Source organism: Erinaceus europaeus, chromosome 15 (assembly GCF_950295315.1).
Source record: "Erinaceus europaeus chromosome 15, mEriEur2.1, whole genome shotgun sequence".
Classification (NCBI taxonomy): domain Eukaryota; kingdom Metazoa; phylum Chordata; class Mammalia; order Eulipotyphla; family Erinaceidae; genus Erinaceus; species Erinaceus europaeus.
Window position 1 is genome coordinate 365,666 of NC_080176.1, and position 15,668 is coordinate 381,333.

The window sequence follows — 15,668 nt, forward strand, 5'->3', positions numbered from 1 at the left end:
TTTTTTTTAGATCTGCACATTAAAAACATTTTTATTCGCTTTTGTAGCCCTTGCTGTTTTATTGTTGTACTTATTATTGATGTTGTTGTTATTGGATAGGACAGAGAGAAATAGAGAGAGGAGGGGGAGAGGAGGAGAGAAAGACAGACACCTGCAGACCTGCATCACCGCTTGTGAGGTGACTCCCCTGCAGGTGGGGAGCCGGGGGCTCGAACCGGGATCCTTACGCCGGTCCTTGCGCTTTGCGTCACGTCCACTTAACCCGCTGCGCTACCGCCCGACTGCCGTTTTTTTCTAATATACACTATTTCAATTCTGAGGAATTTTTGAAATGACTGGAAATCATACCATGTTGACTATATTTACAAGTTTTCTCTCCATTGTGTGTAGTTTCACGTGTCTGAAAGTGACCAGGTATTAATGAATACATTAATATGTTGTTTATATTCAAAGAGTTTCTCTCCACTATGAGCTCTTCATATACCTAAAGGGAATCGGATCAACTGAAGGTCGTACGGAATGTTTACATTTGGTGTTGGTCTCCACTGGGTTCTTTCACAACTGCAGAAGGATGCAAACTGCTAAATATTCTGCTATATTGTTTCTATTCGTAGGCTTTCTTTCCACTGTGAGTTCATACATGTCTCCAAAGATGACTGCAACAAGTGGATTTTTCCTTTCTTTATATTCACATGGTTTCAGTTCACTGTGAGCTCTTTTATGTACCTGAAGGGAACAGGACGTGTACTGAATGCTTTACCACACTGGCTACTCTCCATGTGATTCTCTCCATGTGGCTCTCTCTATATGGCTTCTCTCCAGTGTGATTTCTTTTGTGTGCCTGACGATGACTATATTTGCCTTTTTTCATTTAAGATTTTATTTATTTATTAATGAGAAAGATAGAAGGAGAGAAAGAACCAGACATCACTCTGGTATGTGTGCTGCCAGGGACTAAAGTCAGGACCTCATGTTTGAGAGTCCAATGCTCTATCCATTGTGCCACCTCCCAGACCACTTTTTTTTTTTAATATTTTTTTATATTTATTTTATTTATTTATTCCCTTTTGTTGTCCTTGTTGTTTTATTGTTGTAGTTATTATTGTTGTTGTCGTTGTTGGATAGGACAGAGAGAAATGGAGAGAAGGAGGGGAAGACAGAGAGGAGGAGAGAGAGACACCTGCAGACCTGCTTCACCGCCTGTGAAGCGACTCCCCTGCAGGTGGGGAGCCGGGGTTCGAACCGGGATCCTTATGCCGGTCCTTGTGCTTTGCGCCACCTGCGCTTAGCCCGCTGCACTACAGCCCGACTCCCCCCAGACCACTTTTTAAAAATTTTTTAAAAATATTTATTTCCTTCTGTTGCTCTTGTTTCATTGTTGTAGTGACTGTTGTTATTGATGTCATTGTTGTTGGATAGGACAGAGAGAAATGGAGAGAGGAGAAGACAGAGAGGGGGAGAAAGAAAGACACCTGCAGACCTGCTTCACCGCTTGTGAAGCGACTCCCCTGTAGGTGGGGAGCCGGGGGACTGAACCTAATTACGCCGGTCCTTGCGCTTGACCTGACTCCCTCCCAGACCACTTTTTTAAAAAAAAAATTTATTTGATTTGATAGGACAGAGAGAAATTGAGAGAGGAGGGGGAGATAGAGAGATACCTGCAGACCTGCTTTACCATTTGCAAAGCATCCCCACTGGAGGTAGGGAGCAGGGGCTCGAACCTGGGTCCTGGCACATCGTACTATGTGTGCTAAACCAGGTGTGCCAGCACCCAACAGTACCTTGTTCACTGCTCGTGAAGCACCTTGCCTGCAGGGAGGGGCAGGATCTTGCACCTGGCTCCTTGTGCATGGTAATGTTTGCCGCTGAACAAACCTCAAGACTCCAGATCTTAAGCAGCTGGGAACTTTCTACAGGTTTACTTTTTTAAAAATCTTTTAAATTATCTTTATTTATTTATTGGATAGAGACAGCCAGAAATTGAGAGGGAAGGAGGAGACAGAGAGACACCTGCAGCCCTGCTTCACCACTCGCAAAGCTTTCCCCCTGCAGGTGGGGACCGGGGGCTTGAACCCAGGTCCTTCAGCATTATAATATGTACGTTCAGTCAGATGCGCCACCACCGGCCCCTCAGTTTACTTGAGATTAAATAACAATGATCCTCTCGTAGCCAGACATCTTTGGGGTCAAAAGAAATGCTGCCTGAGGCTCCCCAAAGCCCCCCACAATCAGCGTTAAGTCTGACAGCCACACATCCTTTCCCTGTGGTCTGGGAGGTAGGCAGGCAGTGGTGGGGTGCTGGCTCGCAAGCATGACTCCGCATATGACAGAGAGATGTGCCGCCCCCTCCCCCAATTACTAAAAGTGTCAACATTTTCTCCATAGACCTGGGCCTGCTCTCCCCTCCACTCCTGACCTAGAGGTACACAGGTGTTGGGGGCAGCTAGCCTCACATAAGCTGAGGGTCTGACTCTGTAACTGCAGAGAAGCAGATCTCCCCCGGCCACGCTCAGTAGCCCACTTCTGACACCAGAGGACACAGAGCTAAGGCAGACCTCACAGCACACCCACATCAGAGGCCAGACTCCAGACCACTGAGAAAGCGGTGCCACTATTTCATTTGCTAGCTGAGCTTTGCCTCTGCAATAAGCGGGGACGTCTACAGAGAGGGAAGGACCTTGCGGGCAGGAGCTCTCACAGCCATCAAGGCCACAGTTACCAAAGCAACTTTTTAAAACAATATTTATTTATTACCTTTTGTTACCCTTGTTGTTTTATTGTTGTTGTTGTTGTTATTTATGCCATTGTTGTTGGATAGGACAGAGAGAAATGGAGAGAGGAGGAGAAGACAGAGAGGGGGAGAGAAAGACAGACATCTGCAGACCCGCTTCACCACCTGTGAAGCGACTCCCCTGCAGGTGGAGAGCCGGGGACTCGAACCGGGATCCTCATGCTAGTCCTTGGCTTTGTGCCACCTGCGCTTAACCTGCTGCGCTACCACCCGACTCCCAACAAATCAACTTTTACAACCCTGGAGGTGGTGCAATGGATAAAGCATTGGAGTATTGAGCATGAGGTCCTGAGTTCAGTCCCCAGCACAGTTCCCTGTGCCACAGGAATGCTCTGGTTCCTTCTCCCCACCACCTCCCTCATTGCTGCTTGCTAATAAATATATCTCTGTATAACTTCTTATGTATTTTTAACCAGAGCACTGTTTAGCCCTGACTGATGTTGGTACTAGGGATTGAACCTGGGAAAGTCAGACTTTCAGGCACTAAAGTCTTTTTGCAAAACTATTATGCTGTCTCACCAGCCCAATAAATACACCTTTAAAAAGAAAAATCAGGGAGCCCAGCAGTAGCGCAGCAGGTTAAGCGCACGTGGCGCGAAGCTCAAGGACCAGTGTTAAGGATCCCGGTTTGAGCCCCCGGCTCCCCACCTGCAGAGGGGTGTTTCACACGCGGTGAAGCAGGTCTGCAGGTGTCTTTCTCTTCCCCTCTGTCTTCCCCTCCTCGCTCCATTTCTCTCTGTCCTGTCCAAGAACGCCGACATCAATAACAACAATAATAACTACAACAATAAAACAACAAAGGCAACAAAAGGGAATAAATAAGTCAATAAATAAAAAGAAAAATCAACTCACTCCCATTCTCCTTCATGTACATCCATACTTCTCGTTCCTCGGGACTGTGTGCAAAGGAACAGTTTCCAACATACTGACATTTCTTCCCAGAAGCAATATGATTGCACAACTGTGTGAGGAAAGACAGGAAGAGGCTCTGAGACGGAAGCACAGCTGGGAAGGAATGCCTAACATTTCTGCTTTAGCAACATCGGGAACACGATCTGAAAGTAGGGTTCCCTTGTGCCTACTTGATTGGATTATAGCCCCACTTATGCACCATAAGATATCAGCCCTGCAGGAGACAATATTGAGTTTTCTACCTCAGAGTGCTTCAAAAGAAAACCTCCCAGAGAAAGAAGGGTGCAGTTAAGAATGCAGAAGGTCACTTTGCAAGGAAACACGTACAGATTCACTCATGAAGACAGCAGAACACTCCCTAAGTGACCCGCGTCTCCTGTCCCTGTCCCTGTCCTGAGAGCAGCACTCCCCGGGAGACTGGGGCGCCTCCTTGGCACGCAGGGGAAGCAGAGGAGAAGCTGCAAACTGACCCCAAGGTGTCACACAGAAAAGTCTCAGCCATGAGGCTAACGAGTAGCTGACACTGGCCGTTAACCTGGGATACAACCCAGTTGGCACCATACCCAACTGACTGGGCCAGCTCCCACGCCGTGCCTGCACTGCTCCTGCCCTCGTCACCTGCAGTCTGATTCTCTGAAGGGAATGCAGAGAACCAAGTGAGCGTGGCCAGGGAGCACCGACTTCCCTAAGTGCCGTGGCTCCTGAGAACAGAGCCAAGCTCCGTCACAGAGTGACCCACTATAAACACCAGCGCTATTCCCGTCCTCATGGGATGCGCAGTGCAGCCGACTGCCAGCCCCTCCTGGTCTCACTGTGCCTCAGCGGGAGCTGGTCCTACCTCTTGCTCTGACACCCATGAATGCAACCCAGTGTGGCTGTCACCTTCTTGCCCTAGCCGGACCCGAGAGGATTGGCCAGGGACTGCTGGGGAGACCGGCAGCACAGCCATTCAAAGGGAAGTGAGGAAGCTGCAGAACAAGGCAGCTGCCATGCTACTGCTCAGGACAAGACCTCAAGTGCCTCCCTGTGACAGTCATGAGTCCGGTTTACAGAGGAGCAGGCTAGATCAGGCTGCCTATGGCAGACTCAGAAGCCCAGGCTCTCTCCACTTCCCTACACTGGCTACACACATACGGAATCTCCTTTCTCCTGCAGTAAGGAGGCGTCCCTGAGCAGTTCCCAGTAGGAAGAGGAAGCAACTACTGGCATGCTATAGGGCAGACCTGACTGGCCACAGATGGGGGAGCTGCTTTGCCCTCAGGCTCTCCCCCTTAACACAGATCAGAGATTACACCCTTAAATTGAGCTCCACTGTTTTCCAGCACAAGGTGCACAACCCTCAAAGAGTGACCTCGAAAGCTCTGTCTGCTTTACCCAGGACTCAGGGTGACGGGCAGCCAACCTGCCTTGGTTCTTTCTGGCAGAGAATCAGAGAGGGAAACCCTGTCATGAGTGGACTCTGCATCCCACCTGCCATGTCTCTGAGCAAAAGCTCCTGATTTCTTCCACTGGGGCAGAAGGATGACTACCTGCCAGCACTCAAGAGTCCCTGTCCCGCAAGTCACCCAGGGAGACTCCAGACTCCCCAGGCCCTCTCCTTGAGAAGAGAAAGATGCCCAGAGACAGGCCACATGTCTTGCTTGGCCAGCCAGCCCTAAAATCACACAAGGCACCACGACTGAGCCGTGCGGGCGAGCGACAGGCTGTCCTGCCTTTAAGTGGGCCTGGGGTCTCAGATCTCTGAGAAGTTTGTTCCTCTCACACCAAGGGTAGGCCTTCCAGAAAGCTCTAGAAGGCTAGGCATCCTAGCTAGGAGCCATTATTATCATCAGTGGAAGGCAACATCCACCTTCATAGCAACAGGAAAGGGTTTGATATCAAAGCTGAGGGATCCACTCAGAATGGAATTCTCTCTCATTTCCTCTTCAAGATTACTCATCTTTGGGGAAATACAGCTCAGTCAGATCATCACTGTTTCTTGGTTTCTCCCCCTCCATTTAGGTTTTTTTTTTTTTTCCTCCAAGTAGCCCATCCCATTCTAGCCAATCTGAAAGCTGTCACAGGATCACATCCACTCTGATGAGGAAGAAGAATGAGAGAGAAGCGTTTACATTTCATCATCATGATGAGCATTAATGAAAGGGTTCGAGTTTCAGTCTCAATCATGACTACTTGCTAATGATTTGAAATGCCTAATTAAAAAAAAAGTGGCTTAAAAATTACGTATGTACATCAAACTGTAAAGGCATTTGTTTCTTTGTGGGGAGAGGACGGATGTTCATCCACTTCTTACGTTCAATAGACATCACTCTCATGGCACGCCGATCTTTGGTCCACCTAAGAAAAATGGAGTTCAGAAAAAACAAGACACACCGACAAAAGGCACAGAATAAAGGGGTGGGCGCAAAGGAGGCACCCAAAGGACCAGAGATTCTTTTTCTCAACCCTTCCACAAGAAATGCCTTACACTCCTGTTAGTCCATGGCCTGTCGGTATCTGTACACAAACATTCCCCATGAACCCTAAATGGAAGAGCTGACCGAGTACAGGAAAACACTATGGAAGTGTGTTGGCGTCTTAGCTACCAAGACCTACAGATCCGTTCTGTTTGGCTCTAGGGTTATTCCTACATTATCTCTCCTCTGTTCTCTTCCGGGCCTTTTTAAGTCTTTCCTTGCCTGCTGTATACCAGTGAGACAGACAGTCAGGAAGCAGGCGCTATTCACACACTACTTACGAATGCCTTGCTTTTGCACTACAGTATTTTCTGTTTTTGTCGGGCTCGATAACTTGGCCGTTTCTCAGACACTGAGCACATACAAATTTGATCTTCATATTCAGAGATCCAGGCATTATTTGATTGCCAAGTACCTTGAGCAATGAAAAGACCAATTTTAATTTTAGCAGAAAAGTTAAAGTTGGCTGGGGATAAAAACTGAACTATGATACATTTTTAGAACATTCTGTCTATGATACATTATGATACACTATGATACATTTTTAGAACACTTTGTCTCATTTAATGACCATTATGTGTGTGTGTATGTGTGTGTGTGTGTGTGTGTGTGTGTGTGTGTGTACTCATACATACATTCTGATAACCAGATCTCCAATTCTCCCAAATGAAAGTTTGATAGAAATAGATTACAGATGCCAGACTTTCAATTTATGAAAGGCATTTTTGGAGATGATGACTAGATGATACTTTGTTTTGTTTTGTTTAGGGGACTAGTTTGGGAGTGACAAGCAAAAGTAATAGAACATCTCAACTCCAGTAAGGAGTAGTAAACAACCCCTCCCCAAGGTTCCAAGACACCAGTTTTTGCCAATTATGTTGAAAAGACACCAGTTTTTGCCAATTATGTTGAAAAAGAAACTGTTCATTGTAGATATTATTGATGCTTACATTTTCTCTTGAACAACCAACTAAAATTCAGAATGTGTTTACATGTTGGGAATCACTCAACTCAATAAACACCAACAAAATAACCTGGACAGTAAAAGTAAACTACAGCCACCCACAACTACCATCCTTCGGGTCACTGCAGAAAGGACACAAAGAGAATACCTTAGCTCCAGGCACATTTGTTCCCAAATTTTGCCAATACCATTTTGATTCTTGAACAATAGCATCATGGGAGATACCTGGGAAATGAACAGGGCTTCCTTCAGGTGTTGTGATGTAACAGTCCACCTATCTGGCCATGGCCAGATTCAACTCCTGAGTGACTCCCAAACCCTTTGCTTGGGAAGTGAAAATGACACCAGAAGGGCACATGGCTGAATGCAGGGGTGAGATTCGCCAGCGGTGAAGCAGGTCTGCTGGTATGTCCCAGTCTCCGTCTCTCTCTCTCTCCCTCTCTGTCTCCTCATGATTTCTGCCTCTATCTAGTAAGTAAATAAATAAATTAAATCACATTATAACTTTCCAAAACAGAATTGCCACAGATATGGCCCTTGGAGCCTTCCACAGAACTGTACTGCATGCATGAACTTGAGTCAGCAATCAGCGTGAGGAGCTCATACTGCAAAGAGCCCCTGAGGTCAGGAAGTGGGCAGGAGCTGTGGCACTGCTTCCTCACCCCCTGCCCTGGGGAGCCTGCCAGGGACAGACTCACCTGTCTCGTTCTGCATTATCCAGACTTTGAGCTCTATTAGACTGTGCGCGTAGAAACACTCATCCTCTCTCAGACAGCCGTACCGAACCTCATGCCGGCATAAGTCAAGCTGACACTGACCGTGGAAAGAACGTATTTTGGAATATTTTACTGCAGTCTCTCGCAAAATGTGAACAAGGCACCTGCCAACGGTAAAATGGAGTGACGTTTTACATTGCTCTGCCACAGGGTTTCTAAATAACAAAGTATGTGATACACTATGTGCTAGATGCAATCTACATTCAATCTGAATCAGAAAACCAAAAGGGAGCAATTCTTTGCAACTGTTGGATTAATTGCAGGGGGGTGAATACTATACTATAAATAACCAAACCCATGTTGCAGATTATTCACCAAAAATGCTATTCTGTAATAAACATTCAACTCAATAATTTTTTGTTTTCAAACCAGAACACTGTTCAGCTCTGGCTTATGGTGGTGCAGGGGTACTGAACCTGGGACTTTGGAGCTTCAGGCATGAAAAGTATTTCCCAAAACCATTGAACTTTCTCCCTGGTTCATTTTACAGTTCCCAGCCCAACCTATTCTTTCTTTTTTCTTTCTCTTTTTTTCTCTCTCTTTTTTTAGCCAGAGTCCTGCTCAGCTCTGGCTTACAATGGTGTTAGGAATTGAGCCTGGGACTACAGAGCCTCAGACATGGAAGTCTTTTTGTATAACCATTAATTAATATTACCTCCCCCAATCAAGCCAAATCTACTTTTAAATTCCTATTCTGCTAATATGTTCAAAGAATCATTGCCCTTCAAAACAACAACAGCGAAGCAGGGAGGGGCCTACTAGCCTGGCATTACCTGGATCTAAACATGTATTCTGTCATCTCAGAGATGTGAAGCCAGGGCCAGGCCATGCAAGGGACAGAGCAGACTCCTGCCTGAGGCTGGGATCCCTACTCAGTCCCTGGCACCATTATCTCTTAGGGCTGAGCAGGGATCTGGCCTCTCCCTAAGTCTCTCACTAAAATAAAGAAATCTCTGTTAACAATTAAGAAACTGTCAACATACTTATTGTCTTCAAATTCATGCTTTGTAACCGGATGAGAGCAAGAAGTAGAATTATCTTTATTCCTTTTACTTATCATTCTAGGCTTATGATCAAAACATTTCTGGAACAGACAAAAGAACCATTATCACAAGAATGTAAAACACTACTTTTGGACTATATATATATCTTTTGATATTTATTTATTTATTTATTTATTCCCTTTTGTTGCCCTTGTTGTTTTATTGTTGTAGTTATTCTTATTGTCATTGCTGTTGGATAGGACAGAGAGAAATGGAGAGAGGAGGGGAAGATGGGGGGGGGGAGAGAAAGGTAGACACCTGCAGACCTGCTTCACCGCTTGTGAAGTGACTCCCCTGCAGGTGGGGAGCCGGGGGCTCAAATCGGGATCTTTACACCAGTCCTTGCACTTTGCACCACCTGTGCCTAACCCGCTGTGCTACCGCCGGACTCCCTGGACTATAGTTTATAGACATCACAGGGAGATGAGAAATTATACCCATGTGTCAGCAGTACTATCCTCCATTAACTCTCATCCCCAATACAGTACAGATTTTTTATAAAGCATAAACTTGTTGGACCCAAAATACGACTTCTTAGTTTTGATAGCCTTCCACACTACTGCACATCATGCCAGAATTAGCATGTGACATGAACTCTCCCCGTGGCCCCTTGCAAGGACTGCAGCCACTGTCCCCATGGGCCTCAGACTAAGCACTCTGGACCTGTGGGGTCAGGAAGGAGAAACCTGGACTAGCTAGGCAGCAGAGAACAAGCGGGGAGCGGGCACCTCGCAGAGGAATATCAACTCTCCCGGGTGTTCCTGGAGGAGCCTGCACACAGTCAGGCTGATCTTGCCGGGGCCACCGAAGAAGGCCTCTCTGCTCAAGGCCCCTTTCCGCTCCAGCGTCCAGACGTCAATCTCCTCCTGGCAGTAGGCAAAGGTGCAGTGGTCCGAGTATCTGCACTCCTCCTCTGCGGCGACATCTAGGAGAATAGGGAATCCCGGGTGTTTGCAGTGTGCAGGTAGGGGAAGTCTGTCTGTGCTCTCTCTCACAGGAGGTGATTCTTCTAAAATGGGGGGGGGGGGGCGGGGGGGCGGGGCGGTGAGACAGTTCGCCTGGAAGGGCACCTCCCTTGCCTTGCACTGGACCCAGGTTCAAGTCCCGATCTCATTAAAAAAGTGCAGAGCAGTGACACTCCAGTGACCACACACACAAACACATACCCTCCTCTCTCATTAGAGGCAGAGTGCATGAGGACAAAAGCACGGACATTTCCTTCGGTGCAGTGGGGGCTCAGCCCAAAGCTGGCTGCACACATGGCAGAGCAGCACACTACCCACATGAGTTGCTCTGCCTGCCCTGAGTGAACCTTTTTTTTTTCTTTTTTAATTATTTCATTTATCAGATAGAGACAGCAAGAAATTGAGAGGGTAGGGGAAGATAGAGAGGGAGACAGACAGAGACACGTGCAACCCTGCTTCACCGCTTGTGAAGCTCTCCCTCCTGCAGGTGGGGACTGGGGGCTAGAACCCGGGTCCTTGCGCACTGTAACGTGCGCTCAGCCAGGTGTGCCACCACCCAGTCCCCCTAAGTGATCCTTAAAAGTGCAATAGGATGTGGGTACAGAGCTCAGCATTAGAACACAGAACTTGTACGCTTAAGGCTCCAGAGACCCCAGGGTTTCTGTTTTGCTTTTGCCTCTATCTCTGGGCCTTGGTGCTGCCACTATGAATCCACCGCTCCTGGTGGTCCTTTTCCCCTTTCACTTTCCACTTTATTTAATAGGACAGAGAGAAATTGAGAGGGGAGGTAGAGACAGAGAGGGAAAGAAAGAGAGACATTTCTGGCACTGCTCCACCACTTCGGCAGGTTCCCCCTTGCAGGTGGGGAGTGGGGGCTCAAACCCGGGTCCTTGCTCATAGTGCTATGTGTGCTTAACTGGGCACACCACCACCCAGCCCCCAAAGCCCAGGTTTAATCCCTGGCTCAGCCTTATGCCAAAGCTGAGCTGCTGCTTCTTGATCATGAAAACAAGCCCATCTTGTAAAACTAACATAAAATAGGAACTATTCTTTTTCAAAGACAATGAATATTAAACACATTTGGGGGTCTCGTTTGAATCTATTTTTAAAATATATTATTTATTAACAAGAAACTAAAAGGGTAGGAGGAAACAGAGAGGAAGAACCAGACGTCACTCTGGTAGATGAGCTGCCGGGGATTGAACTCGGGACCTCATGCTTACGGATTCAATGCTTTATCCACTGTGCCACCTCCCGGACCACTCATTTGAATCATTATGGCAACTGGCAGATAGTTTCAAAGAATAAAATATATTTTCACCTCTTCCTTGAGGGGGAAATTACACCCAAATCTAATTAATTCTTATTCCAGACAAGGATAAAAGCCTGAAACTCTTGCATAGCCCAACTCAGTTTAAAGAGTCATGGGGAGGGGCACACTTGGTTGAGCACACATTACCATGAGCAAGGACCTGGTTCAAGCCCCCAGTCCCCACCTGCAGGGGGAGGGGCCTTCACTTTAACCTTCACACGTACAGAGAGGAGGGGCCTTCAGCTAGACAAGCACAGTGTGCACCTTCACACGCACAGAGAGGAGGGGCCTTCAGCTAGACAAGCACAGTGTGCACCTTTACACGCACAGAGAGGAGGGACCTTCAGCTAGACAAGCACAGTGTGCACCTTCACACGCACAGAGAGGAGGGGCCTTCAGCTAGACAAGCACAGTGTGCACCTTCACACGCACAGAGAGGAGGGGCCTTCAGCTAGACAAGCACAGTGTGCACCTTCACACGCACAGAGAGGAGGGGCCTTCAGCTAGACAAGCACAGTGTGCACCTTCACACGCACAGAGAGGAGGGGCCTTCAGCTAGACAAGCACAGTGTGCACCTTCACACGCACAGAGAGGAGGGGCCTTCAGCTAGACAAGCACAGTGTGCACCTTCACACGCACAGAGAGGAGGGGCCTTCAGCTAGACAAGCACAGTGTGCACCTTCACACGCACAGAGAGGAGGGGCCTTCAGCTAGACAAGCACAGTGTGCACCTTCACACGCACAGAGAGGAGGGGCCTTCAGCTAGACAAGCACAGTGTGCACCTTCACACGCACAGAGAAGAGGGGCCTTCAATTAAACAACCACAGTGTGTACCTTTACATATATAGTAAGGTCCTTCATAATTTGTTTTTGTTGGTCTCGGACGTATTTTTTTCCATGATTTATCTTCAACATTCTTTATCCTACCAATTAAAATATCTTTCTTACATTTATGATCCATATTAGCATGGTAAGTGAAATCCATTAACTTAGGGCCTGAAAAAGATGTAAAAGGGACTTCTTATGTGCACAAGACATCATTGCATTTACAGGCATTGGATATGGATTAGACCATACCACCCCAAATTCCATTTTTACAGTGTCCAAAGGAAAGCCAGTTAAGTCACATTTGCCTTTTATGCATTTTATCAGGCAACATAAAGTTCTATTCCACATCAACCCTTCCCAAACATACCTTTATTTAATGTAACTATTAGGGAAATAACTTGAATTCCATTCAAGTCCCCTCCTTCCCTGCCACCACCACCTACAGGGGGGAAATTTATGCATGGTGGAGCCAGGTCTGCAGGTGTTTCTCTTTCTCTCTACCTCTTTTTTTTCTTTTTAAAATATTGTTATTAATTTTATTTTAATGAGAGAGACAAAGAGAGAGACCAAAGTACGAGCTCCTCCCTAGTCCCTAGTCTGCCTCTCTCTCTCTTTCCCATCCCCTCAATGTCTATCTCTATCCAAAAAAAAAAAAATGCGGGTGACTTATAAACTTTCATGCCCAGGCACCAAAGGTTCAGGTTCATGTCCCAAGTTCAGTCCTCAGCACCACAAGCCAGAGCTGAGCAGGGCTCTGGTAAAAAAAAAAAAAAAAAAAAAAAAAACCATATATATATATATATATATATATACACACATTGTGTCCATACCAGCAACGCAGAGCGGAAAGATGGGCTGGAGAGGACAGCACAGTGGCTTACACACTGGACTTTCATATCGGAGGCACCAGAGGACCCAGGTTTAGTCCCTGGCGCCATCCTAAACCAGAGCTGATTTGATAAGGAAACACAGGAGGAAAAAGAAAAGAAAACAAAGAGTATAAAGATAAGGAGTAAACCAACAAAACATATGTAGAATTTCACAGACACTACACTGTGTGTGTGCACGCACGCGGGCGCATGTGTGTGATATAATATTCAATAAAACCAGAAGAGGCCTGAGGAGATCGCACAGTGGCTACGAAAGACTTTCATGCCTGCTCAACTCTGGCATATGGTGGAGGCAGGTGTTAAACCCGGGACGTCACTGAGCGCACATACTATAGTGCACAAGGACATGAGTTCAAGCTCCTGTTCAGGCCCAAAGACAAACAAACAGGAGACTACCATGCCTTCGGCTCCAAGGTCCCAGGCATTTTTTGTTGCGGTTGTTCTTTTTTTTATTATTTATTTACTTATACTGGATAGAGACAGAGAGGAATTAAGAGGAAAGGGGATGGTAGGGAGAAGAAAACAAGATAAAGAAAAGAAAGGAGGAGAGAGAGAGAGAGAGAGAGAGAGACATCTGCAGCACTGCTTCTCTGCTCATGAAGCGTTCCCTCCTGAAAGTGGGGACCAGGAGCTTGAACTCACGTTCTTGTGCCCCATAACATGTGTGTTCAATGACATCCCAGGTTTAATACCTGGCCCCACCATATGCCAGAGTTGAGCAGTATGCTGGTTTATTTGCTTGTTCCTATCTATCTATCTAATTAAACAAAATAAACAAACAAATAAACAAATAAATAAATAAAAGCAGAAGGGTTTTGCTTTCCATATATTTATTTACATCTTCCTAAAAAAAGCATCCAGGCAATTGTCCAGTTTAATAGTGTCAGCTCCTCGGTGTCGTCCTGACCTGATTTTATAAAACAGATCTGGCAAGCTTGTCTCAACTCATGGGTTCCTTCCAGAGGGTGCCTCGGGGCCACTGACGAAGGTGGTTTAGTAACCGCACTTCCAAAAAAGTTCCCAAAGTCATTTCGGGGCTGACTTGGCACTCCAAGAAAGCTCTCAGATGCAAACAAACCACCTGGCACATTCATCTGCAGGAAGAATAAGAACAGAAACAAACAAACAAACCAAAAAAAATGACAACAGAAAAAAAAAAAAAAAAAAACAACCCCAGCCAATATTGCATGATCACTCTGAATGAATTCATCTGAGAAACAAAAATATTCCGCACTGATCAAAGCGGACACTGCTCTGTCCTGAATCACTTTGATGATAAAAACAACACCTTTTCTTTCTATCTTTTCCTCTTTGGTCTCTGGGGCCCTCAGCGACTTCTCTGATCCTCCACAAAGGACGAGGGAAATAGCGTGATGTTCAGCAGAAGACTTGCATGCCTGAAGCTCTGAGGTACCAGCTTCACTCCCTAGTACCGCCATAAACCAGAGTTGAGCAGTACTCTGGTCTAAATAAATAAATAAATAAATAAATAAAATAAAAGCAGTAAGAGGCAACTATGCTGCTTCAACAGACAGCAGACTCACGCCACGGTCCAAAATCTCGCTCTCCTCCTGTTTATGCGAAAGCCTTCCCTGGCACTAACAGACCTGTCGTGGTCGGAGAGTGTCACTGACTAGAGGCTCCAGGAGTCTCATCACAGTGCGGCCTCCCAGCCCACACACGGTTCAAGCTAAGCCTTGGCAGACGAGGTGGCACTCACAAGTAAAAAAGAAGGGCTGCCGCCGCTAAGGGACGTTCCCTCTCGAAAAGCTGAAGCAGGCAAATCTGGGAAAGAAAAAAAAAAAAAGACTTGTGTAGATCTTTCACTGTGATGGAGGAATAAAGAATAAAAAGACAGTGGGTTTGTTTCACAACTGACTCCAGCTCCCCAGCTCCTGTCTCAAAAAACAAAAACGAACAAAATTCCCACCTCAAGTTTTTTTAATGTATTTATTTATTCACGAGAAAGACGGGAGCGAGAGAGAGAACCAGTCATAACTCTGGTTGGTACATGAGCTGCCTGGGATTGAACTCTGGACCTCATGGCTGAGAAACCAGTGGTTTGTTCACTGTGCCACGCCCCAGACCACCACCCCATCTTGATTTCTATACACTTCCGTCTTTCTTATGGACAAAGAGGGCTGAGAACTCTTTCCTCTCCTCTGGCAGCCAAGGGCATAACGAGCCCTTGGACAAGTGAGCTTACAGGAAAAGCTGATTTTTTTTTTTTTCCTTTTCTGAAATTTCAGAGAAATCAGCTAAAGTAGGACCTGCCGGGTTCAGACTGTTAAAACCCTAAAAACAAAAGCGAGCAAACAAACTAAAGAAAATGAACGTTCCAAATGGGAAAAGCGCCCCTCCTTTTGCTAAGTCTGAAATCGCCTGGACATCAAGAAAGTCAGTAGGTCCGAACTAGTCTTTTCCCTAACTGACCCTCAATTCTTTGCTCTCCTGCCTTGCTGTCTCCCACAACTTTTAGCTCCTTTCACTGTCAGTCTTTAAAGCAATTATTTTAATATCTGGCCCGCTGACCATATAATCAACTGCTTCAGCAGAAAATGTGAAGTTTTTTAATCATTACTGCTGACAATCTATATTAAATCTGGGATTACAGAACAGGAGACAGACAGACCAACAAGTCAGCAACAGCGTGGCAAACTCAGGCACCAGGCAGAGTTCCGAGCTCAGTGGACAACGACTAAGACAGGGCTACTTGGTACCGCCCTAAA

General features: G+C 46.4%; 1 protein-coding gene across 3 annotated transcripts in view; it reads right to left on the reverse strand.

Annotated features, from left to right (window-relative positions):
* Nucleotides 1-15,668, reverse strand: part of ZC3H7A (zinc finger CCCH-type containing 7A) — a 53,685-nt gene that overhangs the window by 14,936 nt on the left and 23,081 nt on the right. For 2 of the 3 annotated variants that reach the window (XM_060172350.1, XM_060172349.1), the window contains 10 exons: nucleotides 14,660-14,724; nucleotides 13,847-14,033; nucleotides 12,056-12,217; nucleotides 9,671-9,867; nucleotides 8,883-8,983; nucleotides 7,822-8,003; nucleotides 7,272-7,348; nucleotides 6,441-6,574; nucleotides 5,935-6,040; nucleotides 3,644-3,752 (listed from right to left, as the gene is read on the reverse strand). In XM_060172350.1, the coding sequence (XP_060028333.1) occupies nucleotides 3,644-3,752; nucleotides 5,935-6,040; nucleotides 6,441-6,574; nucleotides 7,272-7,348; nucleotides 7,822-8,003; nucleotides 8,883-8,983; nucleotides 9,671-9,867; nucleotides 12,056-12,217; nucleotides 13,847-14,033; nucleotides 14,660-14,724 (1,320 nt within the window). The remainder of the gene's footprint in view (nucleotides 1-3,643; nucleotides 3,753-5,934; nucleotides 6,041-6,440; nucleotides 6,575-7,271; nucleotides 7,349-7,821; nucleotides 8,004-8,882; nucleotides 8,984-9,670; nucleotides 9,868-12,055; nucleotides 12,218-13,846; nucleotides 14,034-14,659; nucleotides 14,725-15,668) is intronic. The other variant, XM_060172351.1, reaches the window with a different exon arrangement.